We start from the raw sequence: 14,822 nt of genomic DNA, 5'->3' as shown, positions 1-14,822 counted from the left end.
TAAACGTTCCAGTTGCTCCCTCCGGCCTCTTTGGTGACGTCATGGAGCTATTCTCAGAGACGCAGAAAGCGCGCCAAAGTATGAGCCATGTGATACCCCGTCGCTCACCCCAGTCTTCTTCTGTGAGATTCTTATGCACCGGGCCAGGCTCTGAAACCAGCTAAAATAACCCGCAGTGGCACCCCGCTCTGAACCGGACGCTCGTTTCTGCCGAAACCAGCAGTGGTAAGAGCCTGGAAGGTAACGTCAGGGTCAGTTGAGGACCCCGCGCCGCGAGAGAGCCAGCGCGCCATACGAGCCGTCTCCCTGACGGTGAAAGAGTGAGTGAGCGGGAGGCCCCGCCCCCAAGCGCCTTGTTCATATGCATCATGTCCCCCATTTCCTTCGGGCGACGATTGCTATGTCTGTTTGAATGCTGTTTGTGTGAGTTCCACAATAAAAGCAGGTATACAATCAGCGAAAGAGCTTTACTGCCTCTTACACTCATCTCTGTGTCACTCGCCCTGTCTCAGATCAGTGCAGAGCCACAACCCATGATTATACTGGCCTCGCGAGAGTGCCAACACCACATAAACACGGTGTCACCCTCAATGTTCAGATGCATCATGTCCCCCATGTTTCTTCGGGCGACGATTGCTATGTCTGTTTGAATGCTGTTTGTGTGAGTTCCACAATAAAAGCATGTTACAATCAACTAAAGAGCTTTACTTCCTCTTACACTCATCTCTGTGTCACTCGCCCTGTCTCAGAACAGTGCAGAGCCACAACCCATGATTACTGGCCTCGCGAGAGTGCCAACACCACATAAACACGGTGTCACCCTCAATGTTCAAATGCATCATGTCCCCCATGTTTCTTCGGGCGACGATTGCTATGTCTGTTTGAATGCTGTTTGTGTGAGTTCCACAATAAAAACAGGTATACAATCAGCGAAAGAACTTTACTGCCTCTTACACTCATCACTGTGTCACTCGCCCTGTCTCAGAACAGTGCAGAGCCACAACCTATTATTATAATGGCCTCGCGAAGGAGCGAGAGTGCCAACACCACAAAGACACATGCATCATGTCCCCCACATCACTATGGGTGACGATTGCTATATGTGTTTAAATGATGTTTTTGTGAGTAAAAATTGTACTAAAGAAGCATATATACAAATTCTTGCACTCAACGTTGTGTCACTCGCCCTGTCTCAAACAGCGCTGAGCCACAGTCCATGATTATAATGGCCTCATGATGGCGCAAGAGTGTCACACCATTTCGCGACGCGCCCGCCCTCCCGCCAGTGCTTCCAGCCTCGCGGGGGCGGGGCCCTAATTAAAATAAGCCATCAGTGGCTGTAGACGTAACGCGTCCGCCGTGTCATCTCATGGACGGTAAGAGGGCTATCCCGGGCGTTTCACCGTGGATACTGGGAATAATTCACGACGGATATTCTCTCCAATTCAAACGCAGACCTCCCCGCTTCAATGGCGTGGTCCCGTCACTGACTTTGCCCCAAAACCGTCCTGTTCTGCGACAGGAAGTTCTCAGTCTGCTCGAGAGAGAGCGATAGAGCGAAATTTCCCCTCAGATCGAGCGGAATGCGCATGTTGAATTATCTGGACGATTGGCTGATTTTAGCCCACTCAAGAGATGTGCTATCAGTCACGTGGAAACAATGCTTCGCCGTTTGGATACGCTGGGACTGCGTGTGAATATGCAGAAGAGCGTGTTTTTACGAGTCGGACTGTAACATATCTGGGAATATGTTTGGACTCGATGGCGATGCGAGCCCATCTCTCTCTAGAGCATTTCATCGACTCTGCGCTGTTTCTGACTGGGCAGGTCGTTTGCACTGAGGGAATTTCAGAGGCTTCTGGGACTGATGGCGGCGGCTTCTTCAGTGTGCCATCTGGGTCTGCTACATTGCGGCCGCTACAGTTTTGGCTGTAACTCGAGTTCCGCCGAGGGCGTGGTCTTCGGTCCACAAGCACTTACGGTCATTCACAGTTGCGTCAGCACTCTGAGACCGTGGAACAGCCCGGATATGTTCAGCCCAGGAGTTCTTTTCTCTGCGAACGCGATCTAGGCCGGGGAGCAGTGCGTCTGGGCCTGTGGTCGGAGTCACAGAGAAGGTGACACAAAACCGTTTGGAATAATGGAAGCGGTGTCCTAATATCCCTGCAAGCCTTTCGGTCGAAATTGGAGCGGAAACATGTACTGATTCAAACCGACAACACGTCTGTGGTCTCGTACATAAATCGCCAGGGCGGCGTGCGCTCCAGAGCTCTATTCAAACAGGCAGCGAGTTTCCTGTTGTGGGCGGACCGACACTTAATCTCCATAGGAGCGTCGCGCATCCCCGGTACTTTGAACCGTGGAGTGAGCATGCTTTTGAGGAACGGGATTCCTTAAGGAGATGTTGGCTTCACCCAAGATCAGATCTAATGATTTGGGAGGGAGGAAGTGGATTGTTTGCCACGAGCGAGAACACGTTTGCTATCTCACTCCCCCCTGCTGGGAGATGCTCTTACATTGCGCTGGCTGGAAGCCAGGCTTACACATTCCCTCCTGTGAAGATTCTGCCTGTGTTGTGCAAAATCAGGGAGGAGAAAGCATCAGTTATACTCGTGGCCCCGAACTGGCCGAATCAGCCCTGGTTCGCGGACCTGAGAGAGTTACTGAGGGCTCCCCCATGGCGAATCCCCCTCAAGCAGGACCTGCTGTCTCAGGCGAATGGCACAATATAGCACCCCAGCCCCGAGCTGTGGAACCTTCATGTGTGGCCGCTGCGGGGACCCTAATGAGCGGGACACTCTGCACTGACGAGTGCTAAACACACTTACTGAGACGCGAGCATCATCAAACATTCGCTGCTACGCGCAGAAGTGGTGAGTTTTCACAAAATGGTGCGAGAACATTTATATTGACCCGGGGACCTGTTCCGTGTCGGATGTTTTGCGCTTTCTACAGCACAGTTGGATAGCGGGAGTTTGAAACCATCCACGCTGAAGGTGTATGTGACCGCTATTGCCGCTTTCGTTCCCCGGTTACGGGTAAACGATCGGTAAGCACGCTCTGGTATTCAGTTTTCTCAGGGGAGCAAGTAGATTGTGTACTTCATGGCCGCCCTCCGTGCCGCCGTGGGATTTCGCTCTAGTTTTGAGGGCTCTATCTCTTATTACCGTTCGAGCCATTAGCTTCGATTGCGGTTAAGGAGCTTCCCTGAAGACTGCCTTGCCTCTTGCTCTCGCCTCAGCGAAGTGCCTTGGAGAATTTCGTGAGTGTTTGGTGAACGATATTGCATTGGTTTCGGGCCTGGCGACTGTAATGTCACTCTCCGGCCGAGACCGGGTTTCGTTTCGAAGTCACTCAATACACCGTTTTGTTTCCCTGCCCGCCTTATCTGTTGAGCCGTCAGCCTCGCGCGACGCTGATACTCAGAGCGCCGGGACCCTGTTAGGGTTTTACGGATGTATATGAATTGCTCGGCCGCCTTTCGTCAGTCGGACCAGCTGTTCGTGTGCTTGGTGGATGTAATAAGGGACGTGCTGTTTCTAAACAGAGACTTTCTCACTGGATCGTGGACGCTATCAAATGCCAGGGGAAGGATTACCCCCTCAACATCAGAGCTCATTCTGCGAGGACATTATAAATGCTTCCTGATGGGCCTGGTCTAGAGGTATGTCTGTCCAGTATTTATGTTTTGCTGCTGGCTGGTCTTCCCAGAACACAATCGCCAGGTTTTACAAGCTGGATGTACCCTCTGTAGCGTCACATGTTTTTCGGTGAGTTAAGTTTTATTCATTAAAGCTGTTATAACCAGCTATACAGTAGTTACCATGGCTGCTAACTAGAGCCCGACCGATATGGATTTTTGGGGGCCGATGCCGATGCCGATATTAACTCGAAAATAGCCGATTTATAAGCCGATATTTTGATTTTGAAAGTAAACTGGATATTAGACCCATTTCCTATAAACTGCACTTACACAACATTCAATAGCAAAATATCTACCTGTTCTATGTATGTGGGCTGTATAAACCATTTTCCAGAAGGGATTTATGTAAAAAAAAAAAAAAGCCTTAGATTACGGTCTCAATGACTAAACAATTGCACATCAAAAGTATATATTTTTTAATGATCAAAAAACAGTCTGGTTTTAAACATTTAACACTTTTACTTTCTTCCAGTTGAAGCTGGTTTTAACAGTCTGTGTGTGTACTGTAAATAAATTATAATACTAAAGTTAAAGTATTTGCAGAAGTAGTCCCACACTTTGCTGCTACAGCATTCACCTTTTTCAGGTATCTGTAGGCAGAAAGAGAGACAGAGAAAGAATAAGCATGTGTATTAATAATATCACCATGTATCATTACTCATGTCATCATTAGAATTATAATAATAATAAACAGGGATCTCCTACATAGGCAAAAATGAGAAATTTATATATTTTTTTTATTTGTCAAGCAATAGGTATTACCTACTTATATTTAACTATATTATTTCAACATTTTCCTGTTATGTCTGTAAAGCTGCTTTGAAACAATATGTAAAAATAAAAAATAAAAAAAGAAAAAAGCGCGTGTTCAGCTCACATTTATTTACATGTCCCCTCTGGTTTAATCATTTCTTACGCACCTACTGTAGTTACTGTAATTACACTATATTTGCTCTCACAGACACATTCACAACGGACCCGTATATCTTCTCCTCTTCTCTTTGTGCAGTCTGAATCAAAACATCGTCATGCGCTGGCGAACGTAAAGTTAGCCTACTGTTACCGGAAGATTACGGAATCAATTCGAAGTTGAATGGTTAACGTTAGTGTCATGAACACACCGCTGTCAATTCTGAGAAGCACCACCTTCAAACAAGTTAATAGCAAGCATTTAAGGGGCCTGCTAAAAAGGAAGCTATATTAGCGTTAGAGTAACACAACCAGCCTGAATTCACCAAATTGTGCTCTGGACCTGAGGGTAGCCTTCTCTTCCTTGCTTCTCTCTTAATTATCATCAGCTGGACTAGCGCTATCGCTCGCTTCTTACAACGGGACAGATACATGTTTGCTGCTGACCGAAAGGAGGAACAACAGACTATTAAAACTCCGCCAACGCCATAGCGCTGAAGGGCAACGCTGAACCCAGCATACCGCGTCCTGTGTGAAAGGACCATTACGCGGTCATTATGTGGGAAACACACCGCAATAGAATAAGAATAATTTAAATGCTAACGTTATAGTTTGACCTCTTATTAACGTTCGCGCTCTTCCACTAATAAACATGGTATTAGCTTTGTGGCTAATCTAATATAGCAATGCATGAGCGGCTGTAAGTGATGTTGCAGAATATTTAGAAGTGATAATGATAGGACCGTTAGCTAGAACTACCACACCGTTTTTATATACAGTGTATGAACTAAATCTACAATCATTTCACATGACGAACGACAGACTCACCTGGGTGGCTTGGCTGTCCTTCTGTAGTGAATTTCTGGCGCTGTTGTCAACTCTGGAGTTGCAGACCGCCCTCTGGTGGGCAAAGTATGCAACACTCATAACATGAGTGAAGCATGAGACTCTGTTTTTTCATGTTTCATCGGCCGTTATAAACGCCGATGCCGATTTAAATGCAATTAGCTCATATCAGCCGATAATATCGGCCGGCCGATATATCGGTCGGGCTCTACTGCTAACTCTGTGTTATGGTTTAAATGGTTTATGCAGCAGTCACCGCGAACGCCGTCGACTCTGTTTAACTCTCATGCTTGAGTGCTTATTGCTTTGTGTCTGCCCTGGTTAGTGCAGATTTCGTTATATTGCTTGAAGTTATGCATATTTTGTTAGGGTCGGAGCAGATGTCTCATTGGCCTAGTTCCGCCTATCAGATGCAAGCACTCTTAGCGACACGGCCATTGGCTAGAACTGTACTGCTTGTGTGAGGGTGATTGACTCCGTTCAGGGCTTATCTTCACTGCTCTCACGGCGGGATTTTATACAGTTCCCATATACGTCTTAGCTGACGTAATGTTGAGTTACCGCCTCGAGAGGGAACGTCTCCGGTTACTATCGTAACCTCGGTTCCCTGAGAGGCGGGAACGAGACATTACGTTAGCCGCCGTGGTCGCTGTTTGATCAGCTGTGCTAGCGTTCAGTCGTGATTCTGACGTAATTTTCGCGCCCATGCATTTTATACTGCACGCTTACCCGCCAGTATTTGCATGCTTCGCGTCAATTGGCCAGCTGTCCCCAGCTGGCGTTAGCCAATAAGATTTCAGTGAAAGTGGAGAAGGGAAGAGTTCCCATATACGTCTTAGCTGACGTAATGTCTCGTTCCCGCCTCTCAGGGAACCGAGGTTACGATAGTAACCGGAGACGTTTTCCACGCGTTTTTAGGTGCGATATGTGAACGGCCCCTAAGAATTTTATTTGTGCAGATTCTCCAGTACAAGGTTGTTTGCAAATGTTTAGTCGTAAAAGCTGATAACATTGTTTTTTAACAGTTAACATTTAAAGCTTTACAAACATGTTATGTGATCAGTTTGTCGTTTACCAGTTCATAATTCAGACTTGCAGCCTAATTATGACTGAATGAGAGAGGTAAATGTTTGAGTATATTTAAAATGCACTTCTTTTCTAAGTATTCACTGCTCTTTTTCACACAGAAGGTTTTTTGTGTGTCCCAATTTTTTTTTTCTGGACAACCTTCTGATGGATTTTACTTTAAATTGTGAGTTCCATTCAGGTTTCATGCCATTGGCACTTTTTTTCGAAGGATTGTTTACAATTTCACAGCATAAGCTATAAAGCTTTTTCCCAGTAAATAATAAAATACAATGCAATGAAATTTTATTCTGTTTTATCCTTATACTTCGTGAAAATATGTTCTCAAAGATTCCTTAAGCTTTGTTTGGGATGTTAAACTACTTTAGGAGCTCTAAGGACTGCCATGGTGAAAACAATATTTGAAATCTCCTTGTGAATTTTGCTAGAGTATGGGTCAGTGTTTTGATTGCAGAAGAGTTCGACAAAGGATTACTAACATAATAAAACAACTCCAGGTATATTTTTGATGAGGATATGACAATGCAAAATGGTTAAAATCTCTTAAAAATCTATGCTGAATGATAAAGACCCTTTATTAATAATTTACTTGGGGAAAAAATGGAAAAAACTAAAATATAAGTACATAAACCGATTAATCGATTAATCGTAAAAATAATCGACAGATTAATCGATTATCAAAATAATCATTAGTTGCAGCCCTACCAACATGGCAGACAAAGTCCAAGTCTCATGGAGAAGACCCGTGAGTGGGTCAGGTATTGCTCATTTCCAAATTGTTCCCACCGCTCTCGGCCCCGCCCCACTCGTCACAGAGAGTTTTTTATCTTTACGGTAAACATTACGATATTTCATGAGGTTTAATAAAGGTGATTGCATGTAACATCCAATCTCTACGGTATGGTATATGTGCATGAATCACAAAGTGTTTCTGTGTATTTGATTGTGCAATTACTGGTTTGTTGAGATGATGGCCCACAGAGTCAGCCAGAGTCCCAATGGCATCATAGAGGATGAGAAGGTTCTTGTGCTGGTATTTACTGAAAGCAAAGACCAACGTGTCCAAAATAAAAGCAAGGTACGGCACCAGCTCAGTGCAAGCCTCCTCTTCAAGGGTAGCAAAGGCACTGTAGGAGGAAAATTGAGAGTCAGAGATTAAAAGTTGAAGGAAAGCTAAAAAGACACCTCAGGTAACAAGATGGTCCTTAAACAAGAAGCCATGCATTCACGTATGCTTCAAGCAGCACAACACTGCGATGCATGCTAACCTGCAGGCGGTCTCTTGGACACGCTTGTTGCTGTCTAGTATCCGTTTGAGTAGTTCAGTCATGAGTGGTTTGAGGTAGATGTCGGGGGGCTGGCTAACAACCCAGTGTGCGTAGCGGCTCAGAGTCCAGCAAGTGATGGATCGAACCAGTGCCTTCTTATGAGACAGACACTGTACCAGATGAGGAATCAACTCTGGCAAGTAAGGGATCATCCCCTGCATACAGCCTAAAGCAAATAAAGAAAATACTCAGCTTCAAAAAATTATAATTTAAAAAAGACAGACAGAAATTAAGGTCACACCATATTCATTCATATGATAATTAACCAAAACTTGGGGTCGTTATTTTTTTAAACTACTTGTAATTACAGTTTTTTTTTATGTAATATACCGTATTTTTCGGACTTTAAGTCGCACCTGAGTATAAGTCGCATCAATCCAAAAATACGTCATGACGAGGAAAAAAACATATATAGGTCGCACTGGACTATAAGTCCAAGAGAAAACATTACCATCTACGGCCGCAAGAGGGCGCTCTATGCTGCTCAGGGGTAGGCTACAGGAGAACAGAGCAGCATAGAGCGCCCTCTGGTGGCTGTAGACGGTAATGTTTTCTCTTGGTTCATTTCTCTCGGTTCATGTCAAATTAATTTTGATAAATAAGTCGCACCTGACTATAAGTCGCAGGACCAGCCAAACTATGAAAAAAAGTGTGACTTATAGTCCGTAAAATACGGTAGTAATATGTATTACACAAACACTGTAAACTAAAGTGTTAACCGGTAAGATTGTTGTATTTTTAAACAAATTAATGCACTAGTGGATTAAACATGACAGTAAAGGCAATGAATGCATAGGAAATGTTTGAAAACCTTCAGCAATGGCTCCCAGTACAAGTATGCCCGACTCTTTAATAAGCCACTCTGGATGGAACAGCAGTTCTTTCAGTAAAGGAAGAATATGCAACAGCAAATCATCTCTGAAAACATTCGCCAGGACATCTAGTGCAGCTGCAGAACATTTCCCTACACACAAAAAATAATGAGGAAGACGATGCAAACGTCTCAATGTAAATCCATTTTAAGAAGGCGAGGACTTGTCTGAGTCGGTGTCCTTTTAAAAATAAACTGTTTCTTACTCAAGTTCCAATCTGAAATGGTTTCATCATCATCCAGGTCATCTTCATCGTCCTCCTCTTCCTCAATGGATTCTCCCCCATCGTGTTGTTGGGCCACAGTGCGTGAACGATGGAACCTCGGGCGAATGTCCTGCTCATTGTCTGGGATTGCTTCGTCCTCCTCGACATCACCCTGGAAAGCATTTATATATTAAGAGATATGCATAATGTGTGTTTATTTTTTTGACAAGCTGTTTTCGCAAAAATTGTTTGGCCTAAACCTATAATTTTTTTTTTTTTTAAAGCACTAATAGGTGAATTAGTGAATTACATGCTTTCAAAATAAATATACAATCCAAGTATTTGTTGATTAAATGCTTTCTGTATTTATTTTGCTAAATATGTACTTTATAACTCAGTTTCTAAAAGACAGGCTAAGATATGGAAAATAAAATGCTATTAGTTTGTATGTGACAAATGTAAACAAATCACATGTAAACAAACTGGTAATGTGTTTTTTTTTATGTGGCTGAGCATCATTACCAAATCACATGTTTGCTGTGTGTATGAACTCAGAGGCAAATCACGGGTGTTTTACTCTTTTAGGTTTTATGTTTATAACGGCATATAAAAAAAAGTGTCAAAGATAACTTAAAAAAGAAGCTTTAGAACCAGAGAGAGAAACTGACCTTCAACAGGATTATGTCAATCTCAGAGTATTTCATTCCACTCACAAGAACTGGTATCAATCTGTTGCAAAAAAAGAAAAAACTCTGCTGACTGATCCTGATCATTTATATCAAATAAGCAGCTTTGCCCTGTCTCAGAACTGTATTGTAACTGAATGCATCTACGTGAGTTGATGGGGTTTTTTAATCAAAAGGACACTTGTGCTCGTGCATGCTCACTTGGGGAGGTGTCCACACAGGACCTCTTTACACACAGGCAGCTCAGCGAGTGTGAGCCAGAATTCACAGGCCTCCAGAGCGACATTTTCATCCTGATCTTGTGTCCTCTGCAACATGTACTGCAAAACAGTACAGTACATAAACACATTGGGCCTTATTCATGGAACATGAACAGAGCATATTTTTGAATAAACTGTTCAAAAAGTAATTTTTACCAAGAAAAAAAAAATAATCAACTGAATGTACCTTAACACTTTTACAGAAAAACTATGTAGAAATTAATTTTTACTTGCGTTTCATGAAGAAAGCTCACTGATTCTACTTTTACCAAACTAGTCAAATAAAGTCCACAAGAGGCTGCTGTTCACTCTGCCTCTGTGTGATTTTCTGACCAAATTTACCCCTCCCCCCAAAAAATAAATAAATAAATATATATATATATATAAAAATATATATATTTTACGAAGTTATATAAGACAGTAGATAATTCAAGGTCAAGGTTCTCACTTTCAGCATTCATGTAACAGAGTTTAGTTACCGGTATATTAGGTTTTAATGAGGGGTTGAAGAAGGTGTGCTCTAACCTCAATGATGTTGTGCATGTGAGGAAGGAGACGGTCTAATCTGACTTCCAAAAGCATGACTAAAGCTCTGCACACATTCTTCCTCACTTCGGGCTCCTCGTCACCTGCCAGTGCAAACAGGTTCTGTGCCACAAAGACACACACATACATACATATACAAATATTGTAATTTCTTAGAACTAAACAATGACAACTTACTCAAAACTGGCATTACATTTCCGGGATCTGGAATAAGTACATAAATCTTAACAGAATGATCATTTTTGGGTGAACATGTTCTGTTAAGGTGGCTGGTTTTTAAGTGGTACCTCAATGAAAGGATCTATGTGCAGCATCAGGGCCTGTGTTCTGCTGATGATGAACTGGTTGACACAGGCAATGGCATGAGACCTACAACAGACAACAAGCATAGTACATATATCAAACAAGTCTGAACAACTGCACAGCAAGTAGTAGTTTCAATTAGAATGACTGGTATTTATGGTAATTACATTTCGCTATAATGTTACTACACATACAATAATATTGTAAATAGTCTAGCGCTAGTAACTGGATAGATGGATGGATGGATGGATGGATGGATGGATCTGGTTGGCAGTAGCTGTGTGCAGCTACTACTGCAACACAAAATCATGTTGGAGGAGATAACAGATGAAAACAAGATGCAGAGTTAAACACTCCAGTCTGATCAGTTCTTTTTGAACTGTTGTGTAGTTATAGCGAACTCACTAAACTCTTTCTACACTTCCCTACACTTGAATTTTTTCAGTGTGATTCATTGGCCAAAAACAGGTAAAATGCAGGTAAAATCTGATATCGCGAGAGTCCCTGTCTATATGAATTAATTACAAGTGACATCTCCTTGCAGATTCAAACATTGTGCTCCATTAGGGAACACAGGCTCATCTTACCTGATTTTGGGGCTATTGTGCTTGAAGAACTGCAGGAACTTGGGGATCATCACGTTAAGAGGGCGGTCCAGCATGTCACTGTCCAGGATCTCAGCAGAGTCCTCACAGATCTTTTGCAGGGCTCCAAAAGCCCCCTGAGAAGACAAACACAAAGAAAAACCTGATGTGCTAGTTTTGGCCTCATTGCCAGCTGCAGTCATGTCGTCATCTCACAGCTGTGATTCACAACTACTTGCTAAGGAACTCTTATTATGTAAAGCAGTTTGGGTAAGGACAAAATGCACTATTTCTAGTGCCCTGTAGTTGACGATATCACTTCTTTTCTAGTGGAATAAGCTAGGTATGTAGTGAAGTAGAAAGTAAAAGTTGCTAATATCTTTGATACTCAGTAAAACTAGAAAGTATCCAAAAATATATTCAAGTACAGTAATTAATTACATTTACTGAAATACTTTATACCTCTGTAAAAATATATACATATATATATATAAAATATATACAAATATATACATAACAAAATAATAAAAATAATAGTATTTAACATCAATAAAATGTTCACCTTATTTCAACTGATTTCAGGACCATCACAAGTCAGTCCCTTAACAAATCAATGAAGTAAATAAAATCTACTTTAATATATTGTGCCAGCCAGCTAACTTTTTTAATAACTTGTTTTAATTAACAGGCTATCTAGACTGCCAAGAAATCTCTTCCATGAGCACTTGCATCCTGCTAAAAACAAAACAAAATCAAACTTTTGGACAATGTTAAACTCAGTTTTGCTAGTGCCTCCTTAAAATGACCTGCTTACTCCATTTCTCATGTATAAGTCACTTAATGTAATAATAATAGCATCTACAGAATAAATACACGTAAATGTAATGTAAATATAGAACTCACTGCAAAAAATAAATAACAAAATCACAAACGAAATTGTGATGTAGAACAATACCAAAACCAGACCCTGCAGCCGAGGGACCCAGCCAACACATCAAGCTTCCTCCTGATCTCACAGACTTTCCACCTGTGAGGAATCTAATCAGGTCACGAGCACAAATGGCTCGGCTATCGCTATGGCAACCGTCTCCACTGTCAGCTTCCATTTGGTTGGAGATGGCATATTCTGAACTAGAGAGCTTAGAGAAAACAACAGAAGAAGCCACCAGTCTCTCAAGGTCAAAACACCAAATCTTTATATCTATATACATATACAAAGACATTGTCTGGGATGTCATTAAATATTGCAATTAATTGCATGATTGAAAATTTATTTACAAGCAACCATTTAGGAAAAGTAAATCTTTAACAACAAACAATGGCTTTTGGCATATTACTAATATCACCTTCATATGCATTTCCGCATCAGTTTGCTCATATATTGACCAGGGTGTGCTATGGCCACTTCCAACCAACAAACTATGATTCAAAGGTCAGGAATATCTTAACCATAAACATTAAGCAAGATAACATATGTCATCCCTGTACATTAAACCCATTACAGAAAGCAAAACACTCTATGCTCAAGCTAAATAAAGTCATCCCTAACATGACATTAAGTCTCTCAACGGCTTTAGACTTCATATAGCAATATGAGGACCCACATGCCACAACCAAACCAGGGGATCACAGCAGTGGACGGATGCTTTCTCCATTTTACACCCACACATCGACCAAGAGCTAGGCTGTCTGCTGCTTAAGTTAGCACTTATGTGTCTTCGCAATTAAACTCATGACCTTGTTCCAAGTTTCTTCAAGCTTAGTCAGTTCAGTCTTGGTAATGCTCCTAAGCATGTATTTTCTTTGTTGGTAAGAGGCATGCAAGCACATCTACTAGAACAAAGTAGATAAAGACTAAAATAACCAAAATGTTGACTAAATTATACCAATAACATATTTCAAAAAAGCAACACAATTTTACAACAGTGGCAACACGTTTTCTTAGTAACACTAAAATAATGTCATTTTCTGATATATGCAGTTAATGCACATTCTAGAGTAAATTAACTACGAAGGCAGACAGTGACCATAGTACTAAACCTTCATTTTTCTCCTATTCATTTATCAACGAGTGATCCCTCTCCTTCCCCTTATAACAGAGACTTATAGCGACAGCCACTGATGGAACGGCAACGGCATTTTGATGTTGTATTGCACATGCTTCTTGACGGTGTACTGTAACCGTCTACTACGGAAGAACATCTGGTTTGCCGTAACCGTTACAATGTGACAGATTAGGTAAATAAATGTTACATTTTATGATACATAACACTGTTATTGCAGTACGTGATTCTACCATTCTATCGTCTTTTATTTAATTGGTGTTGATATATTTTAAAATGAAATGTTTGGTTTAACCGAAAAGGAATATGTGTCTATCTTCTACTCACCCTCGAAGCATCCTATGTGTATGTGACTTCTTCTTTTAAAATAATCCAATCGGAGATATATTAAAAATTGTGCTTGCTCTTCAAAGCATTTCAGTGGGAGTAAGTGGGTGTTTGTTGTCAGCAGTTCAGAAGACGTGAAATAAAACCCTCACACAGCTCCGGGGGAATGAATAAAGGCCCCCTGTAGTGAAAAGATAAATATCCAGATTTCAAACACAATAAAGACTTTTTTCCTCACTTCTGCTGACTGTTGGGAACCGGAAGGCTTTGTAGAGCAAGGACAATTTTAAATACAACTTCGAGGGTGAGTAGAAGATGGACGAACTTTCATTCTCAAGTGAACTAACCCTTTAAGCTTATTTTTAAAAAAATTAAATTTGTACTAAGATAAGTCTGCTGTTAGTAACAACTCAGGTAGCACTGAGACTGAGTTGTGAAGCAACGCAAGTACTGCCAAAACATTCTACTCATAAAACTTCACAATACTACAGTAAACTACTGAATGCCACACTGTGCCATCTTACTTGCGCTTGCTTAGTGAATTTTATGTTCTCGGCTACTGCGACGTAACATCTTAATTCCGGTCACCATAGCGTTCCATTCGCAGCTGTTGCTTAAACTCCATAATGTCTCTGGCCTGGCATTCGGCATGCTTCAAACGGTTGAGCCAGAGGTGAACATTCACTGCAGTAGAGGACTGGCTCACAGTTCTCTTACTCAGCATGCCATTTGAAGAGAGTGTGGGTGTGTGAGAGTTTCCTCATAAGTAACTTTGATGTAACTGCATTTTTCAGTCGCATACACGCTACTAATTATAGACATATATTCTACGTAGTGAAGAACACTTGCTGTGTGAGGACTGCTAATTATTCCAGGCTGAGGGTCTGACATTCCACACACATCCCAAGAAATGTAGCGTACATGTAATTTGACAGATCAAAAACAAGAAAACATATCTGTAATACAGCAATGAGGTCAAATATAGATAAAACAGCCCAACCAAAAATGGGGAAAAACTAATTTAGAAAAGAAAAATGCTTTTTTGTTGTTGTTATTGAAAGAGGTTTTTTATGTTCACCAAGACTGCATTTATTTAATAAGAGA

At 41.7% G+C, this 14,822-nt stretch overlaps 1 protein-coding gene across 1 annotated transcript in view; it reads right to left on the bottom strand.

The window, feature by feature from the left end:
- LOC128005601 (transportin-1-like) overlaps positions 1-14,822 on the bottom strand; it is a 32,634-nt gene that overhangs the window by 12,617 nt on the left and 5,195 nt on the right. The window contains 9 exon segments of the mRNA XM_052592686.1: positions 7,500-7,671; positions 7,813-8,038; positions 8,684-8,836; positions 8,950-9,121; positions 9,618-9,678; positions 9,837-9,955; positions 10,421-10,543; positions 10,729-10,810; positions 11,332-11,465. Of these exon segments, the coding sequence (XP_052448646.1) occupies positions 7,500-7,671; positions 7,813-8,038; positions 8,684-8,836; positions 8,950-9,121; positions 9,618-9,678; positions 9,837-9,955; positions 10,421-10,543; positions 10,729-10,810; positions 11,332-11,465 (1,242 nt within the window).

This window comes from Carassius gibelio, chromosome A5 (assembly GCF_023724105.1).
Source record: "Carassius gibelio isolate Cgi1373 ecotype wild population from Czech Republic chromosome A5, carGib1.2-hapl.c, whole genome shotgun sequence".
NCBI classification, from domain to species: Eukaryota; Metazoa; Chordata; class Actinopteri; order Cypriniformes; family Cyprinidae; genus Carassius; species Carassius gibelio.
Note: the sequence above shows the minus strand (reverse complement) of the source record. Positions and strands in the feature narration are given on the sequence as shown.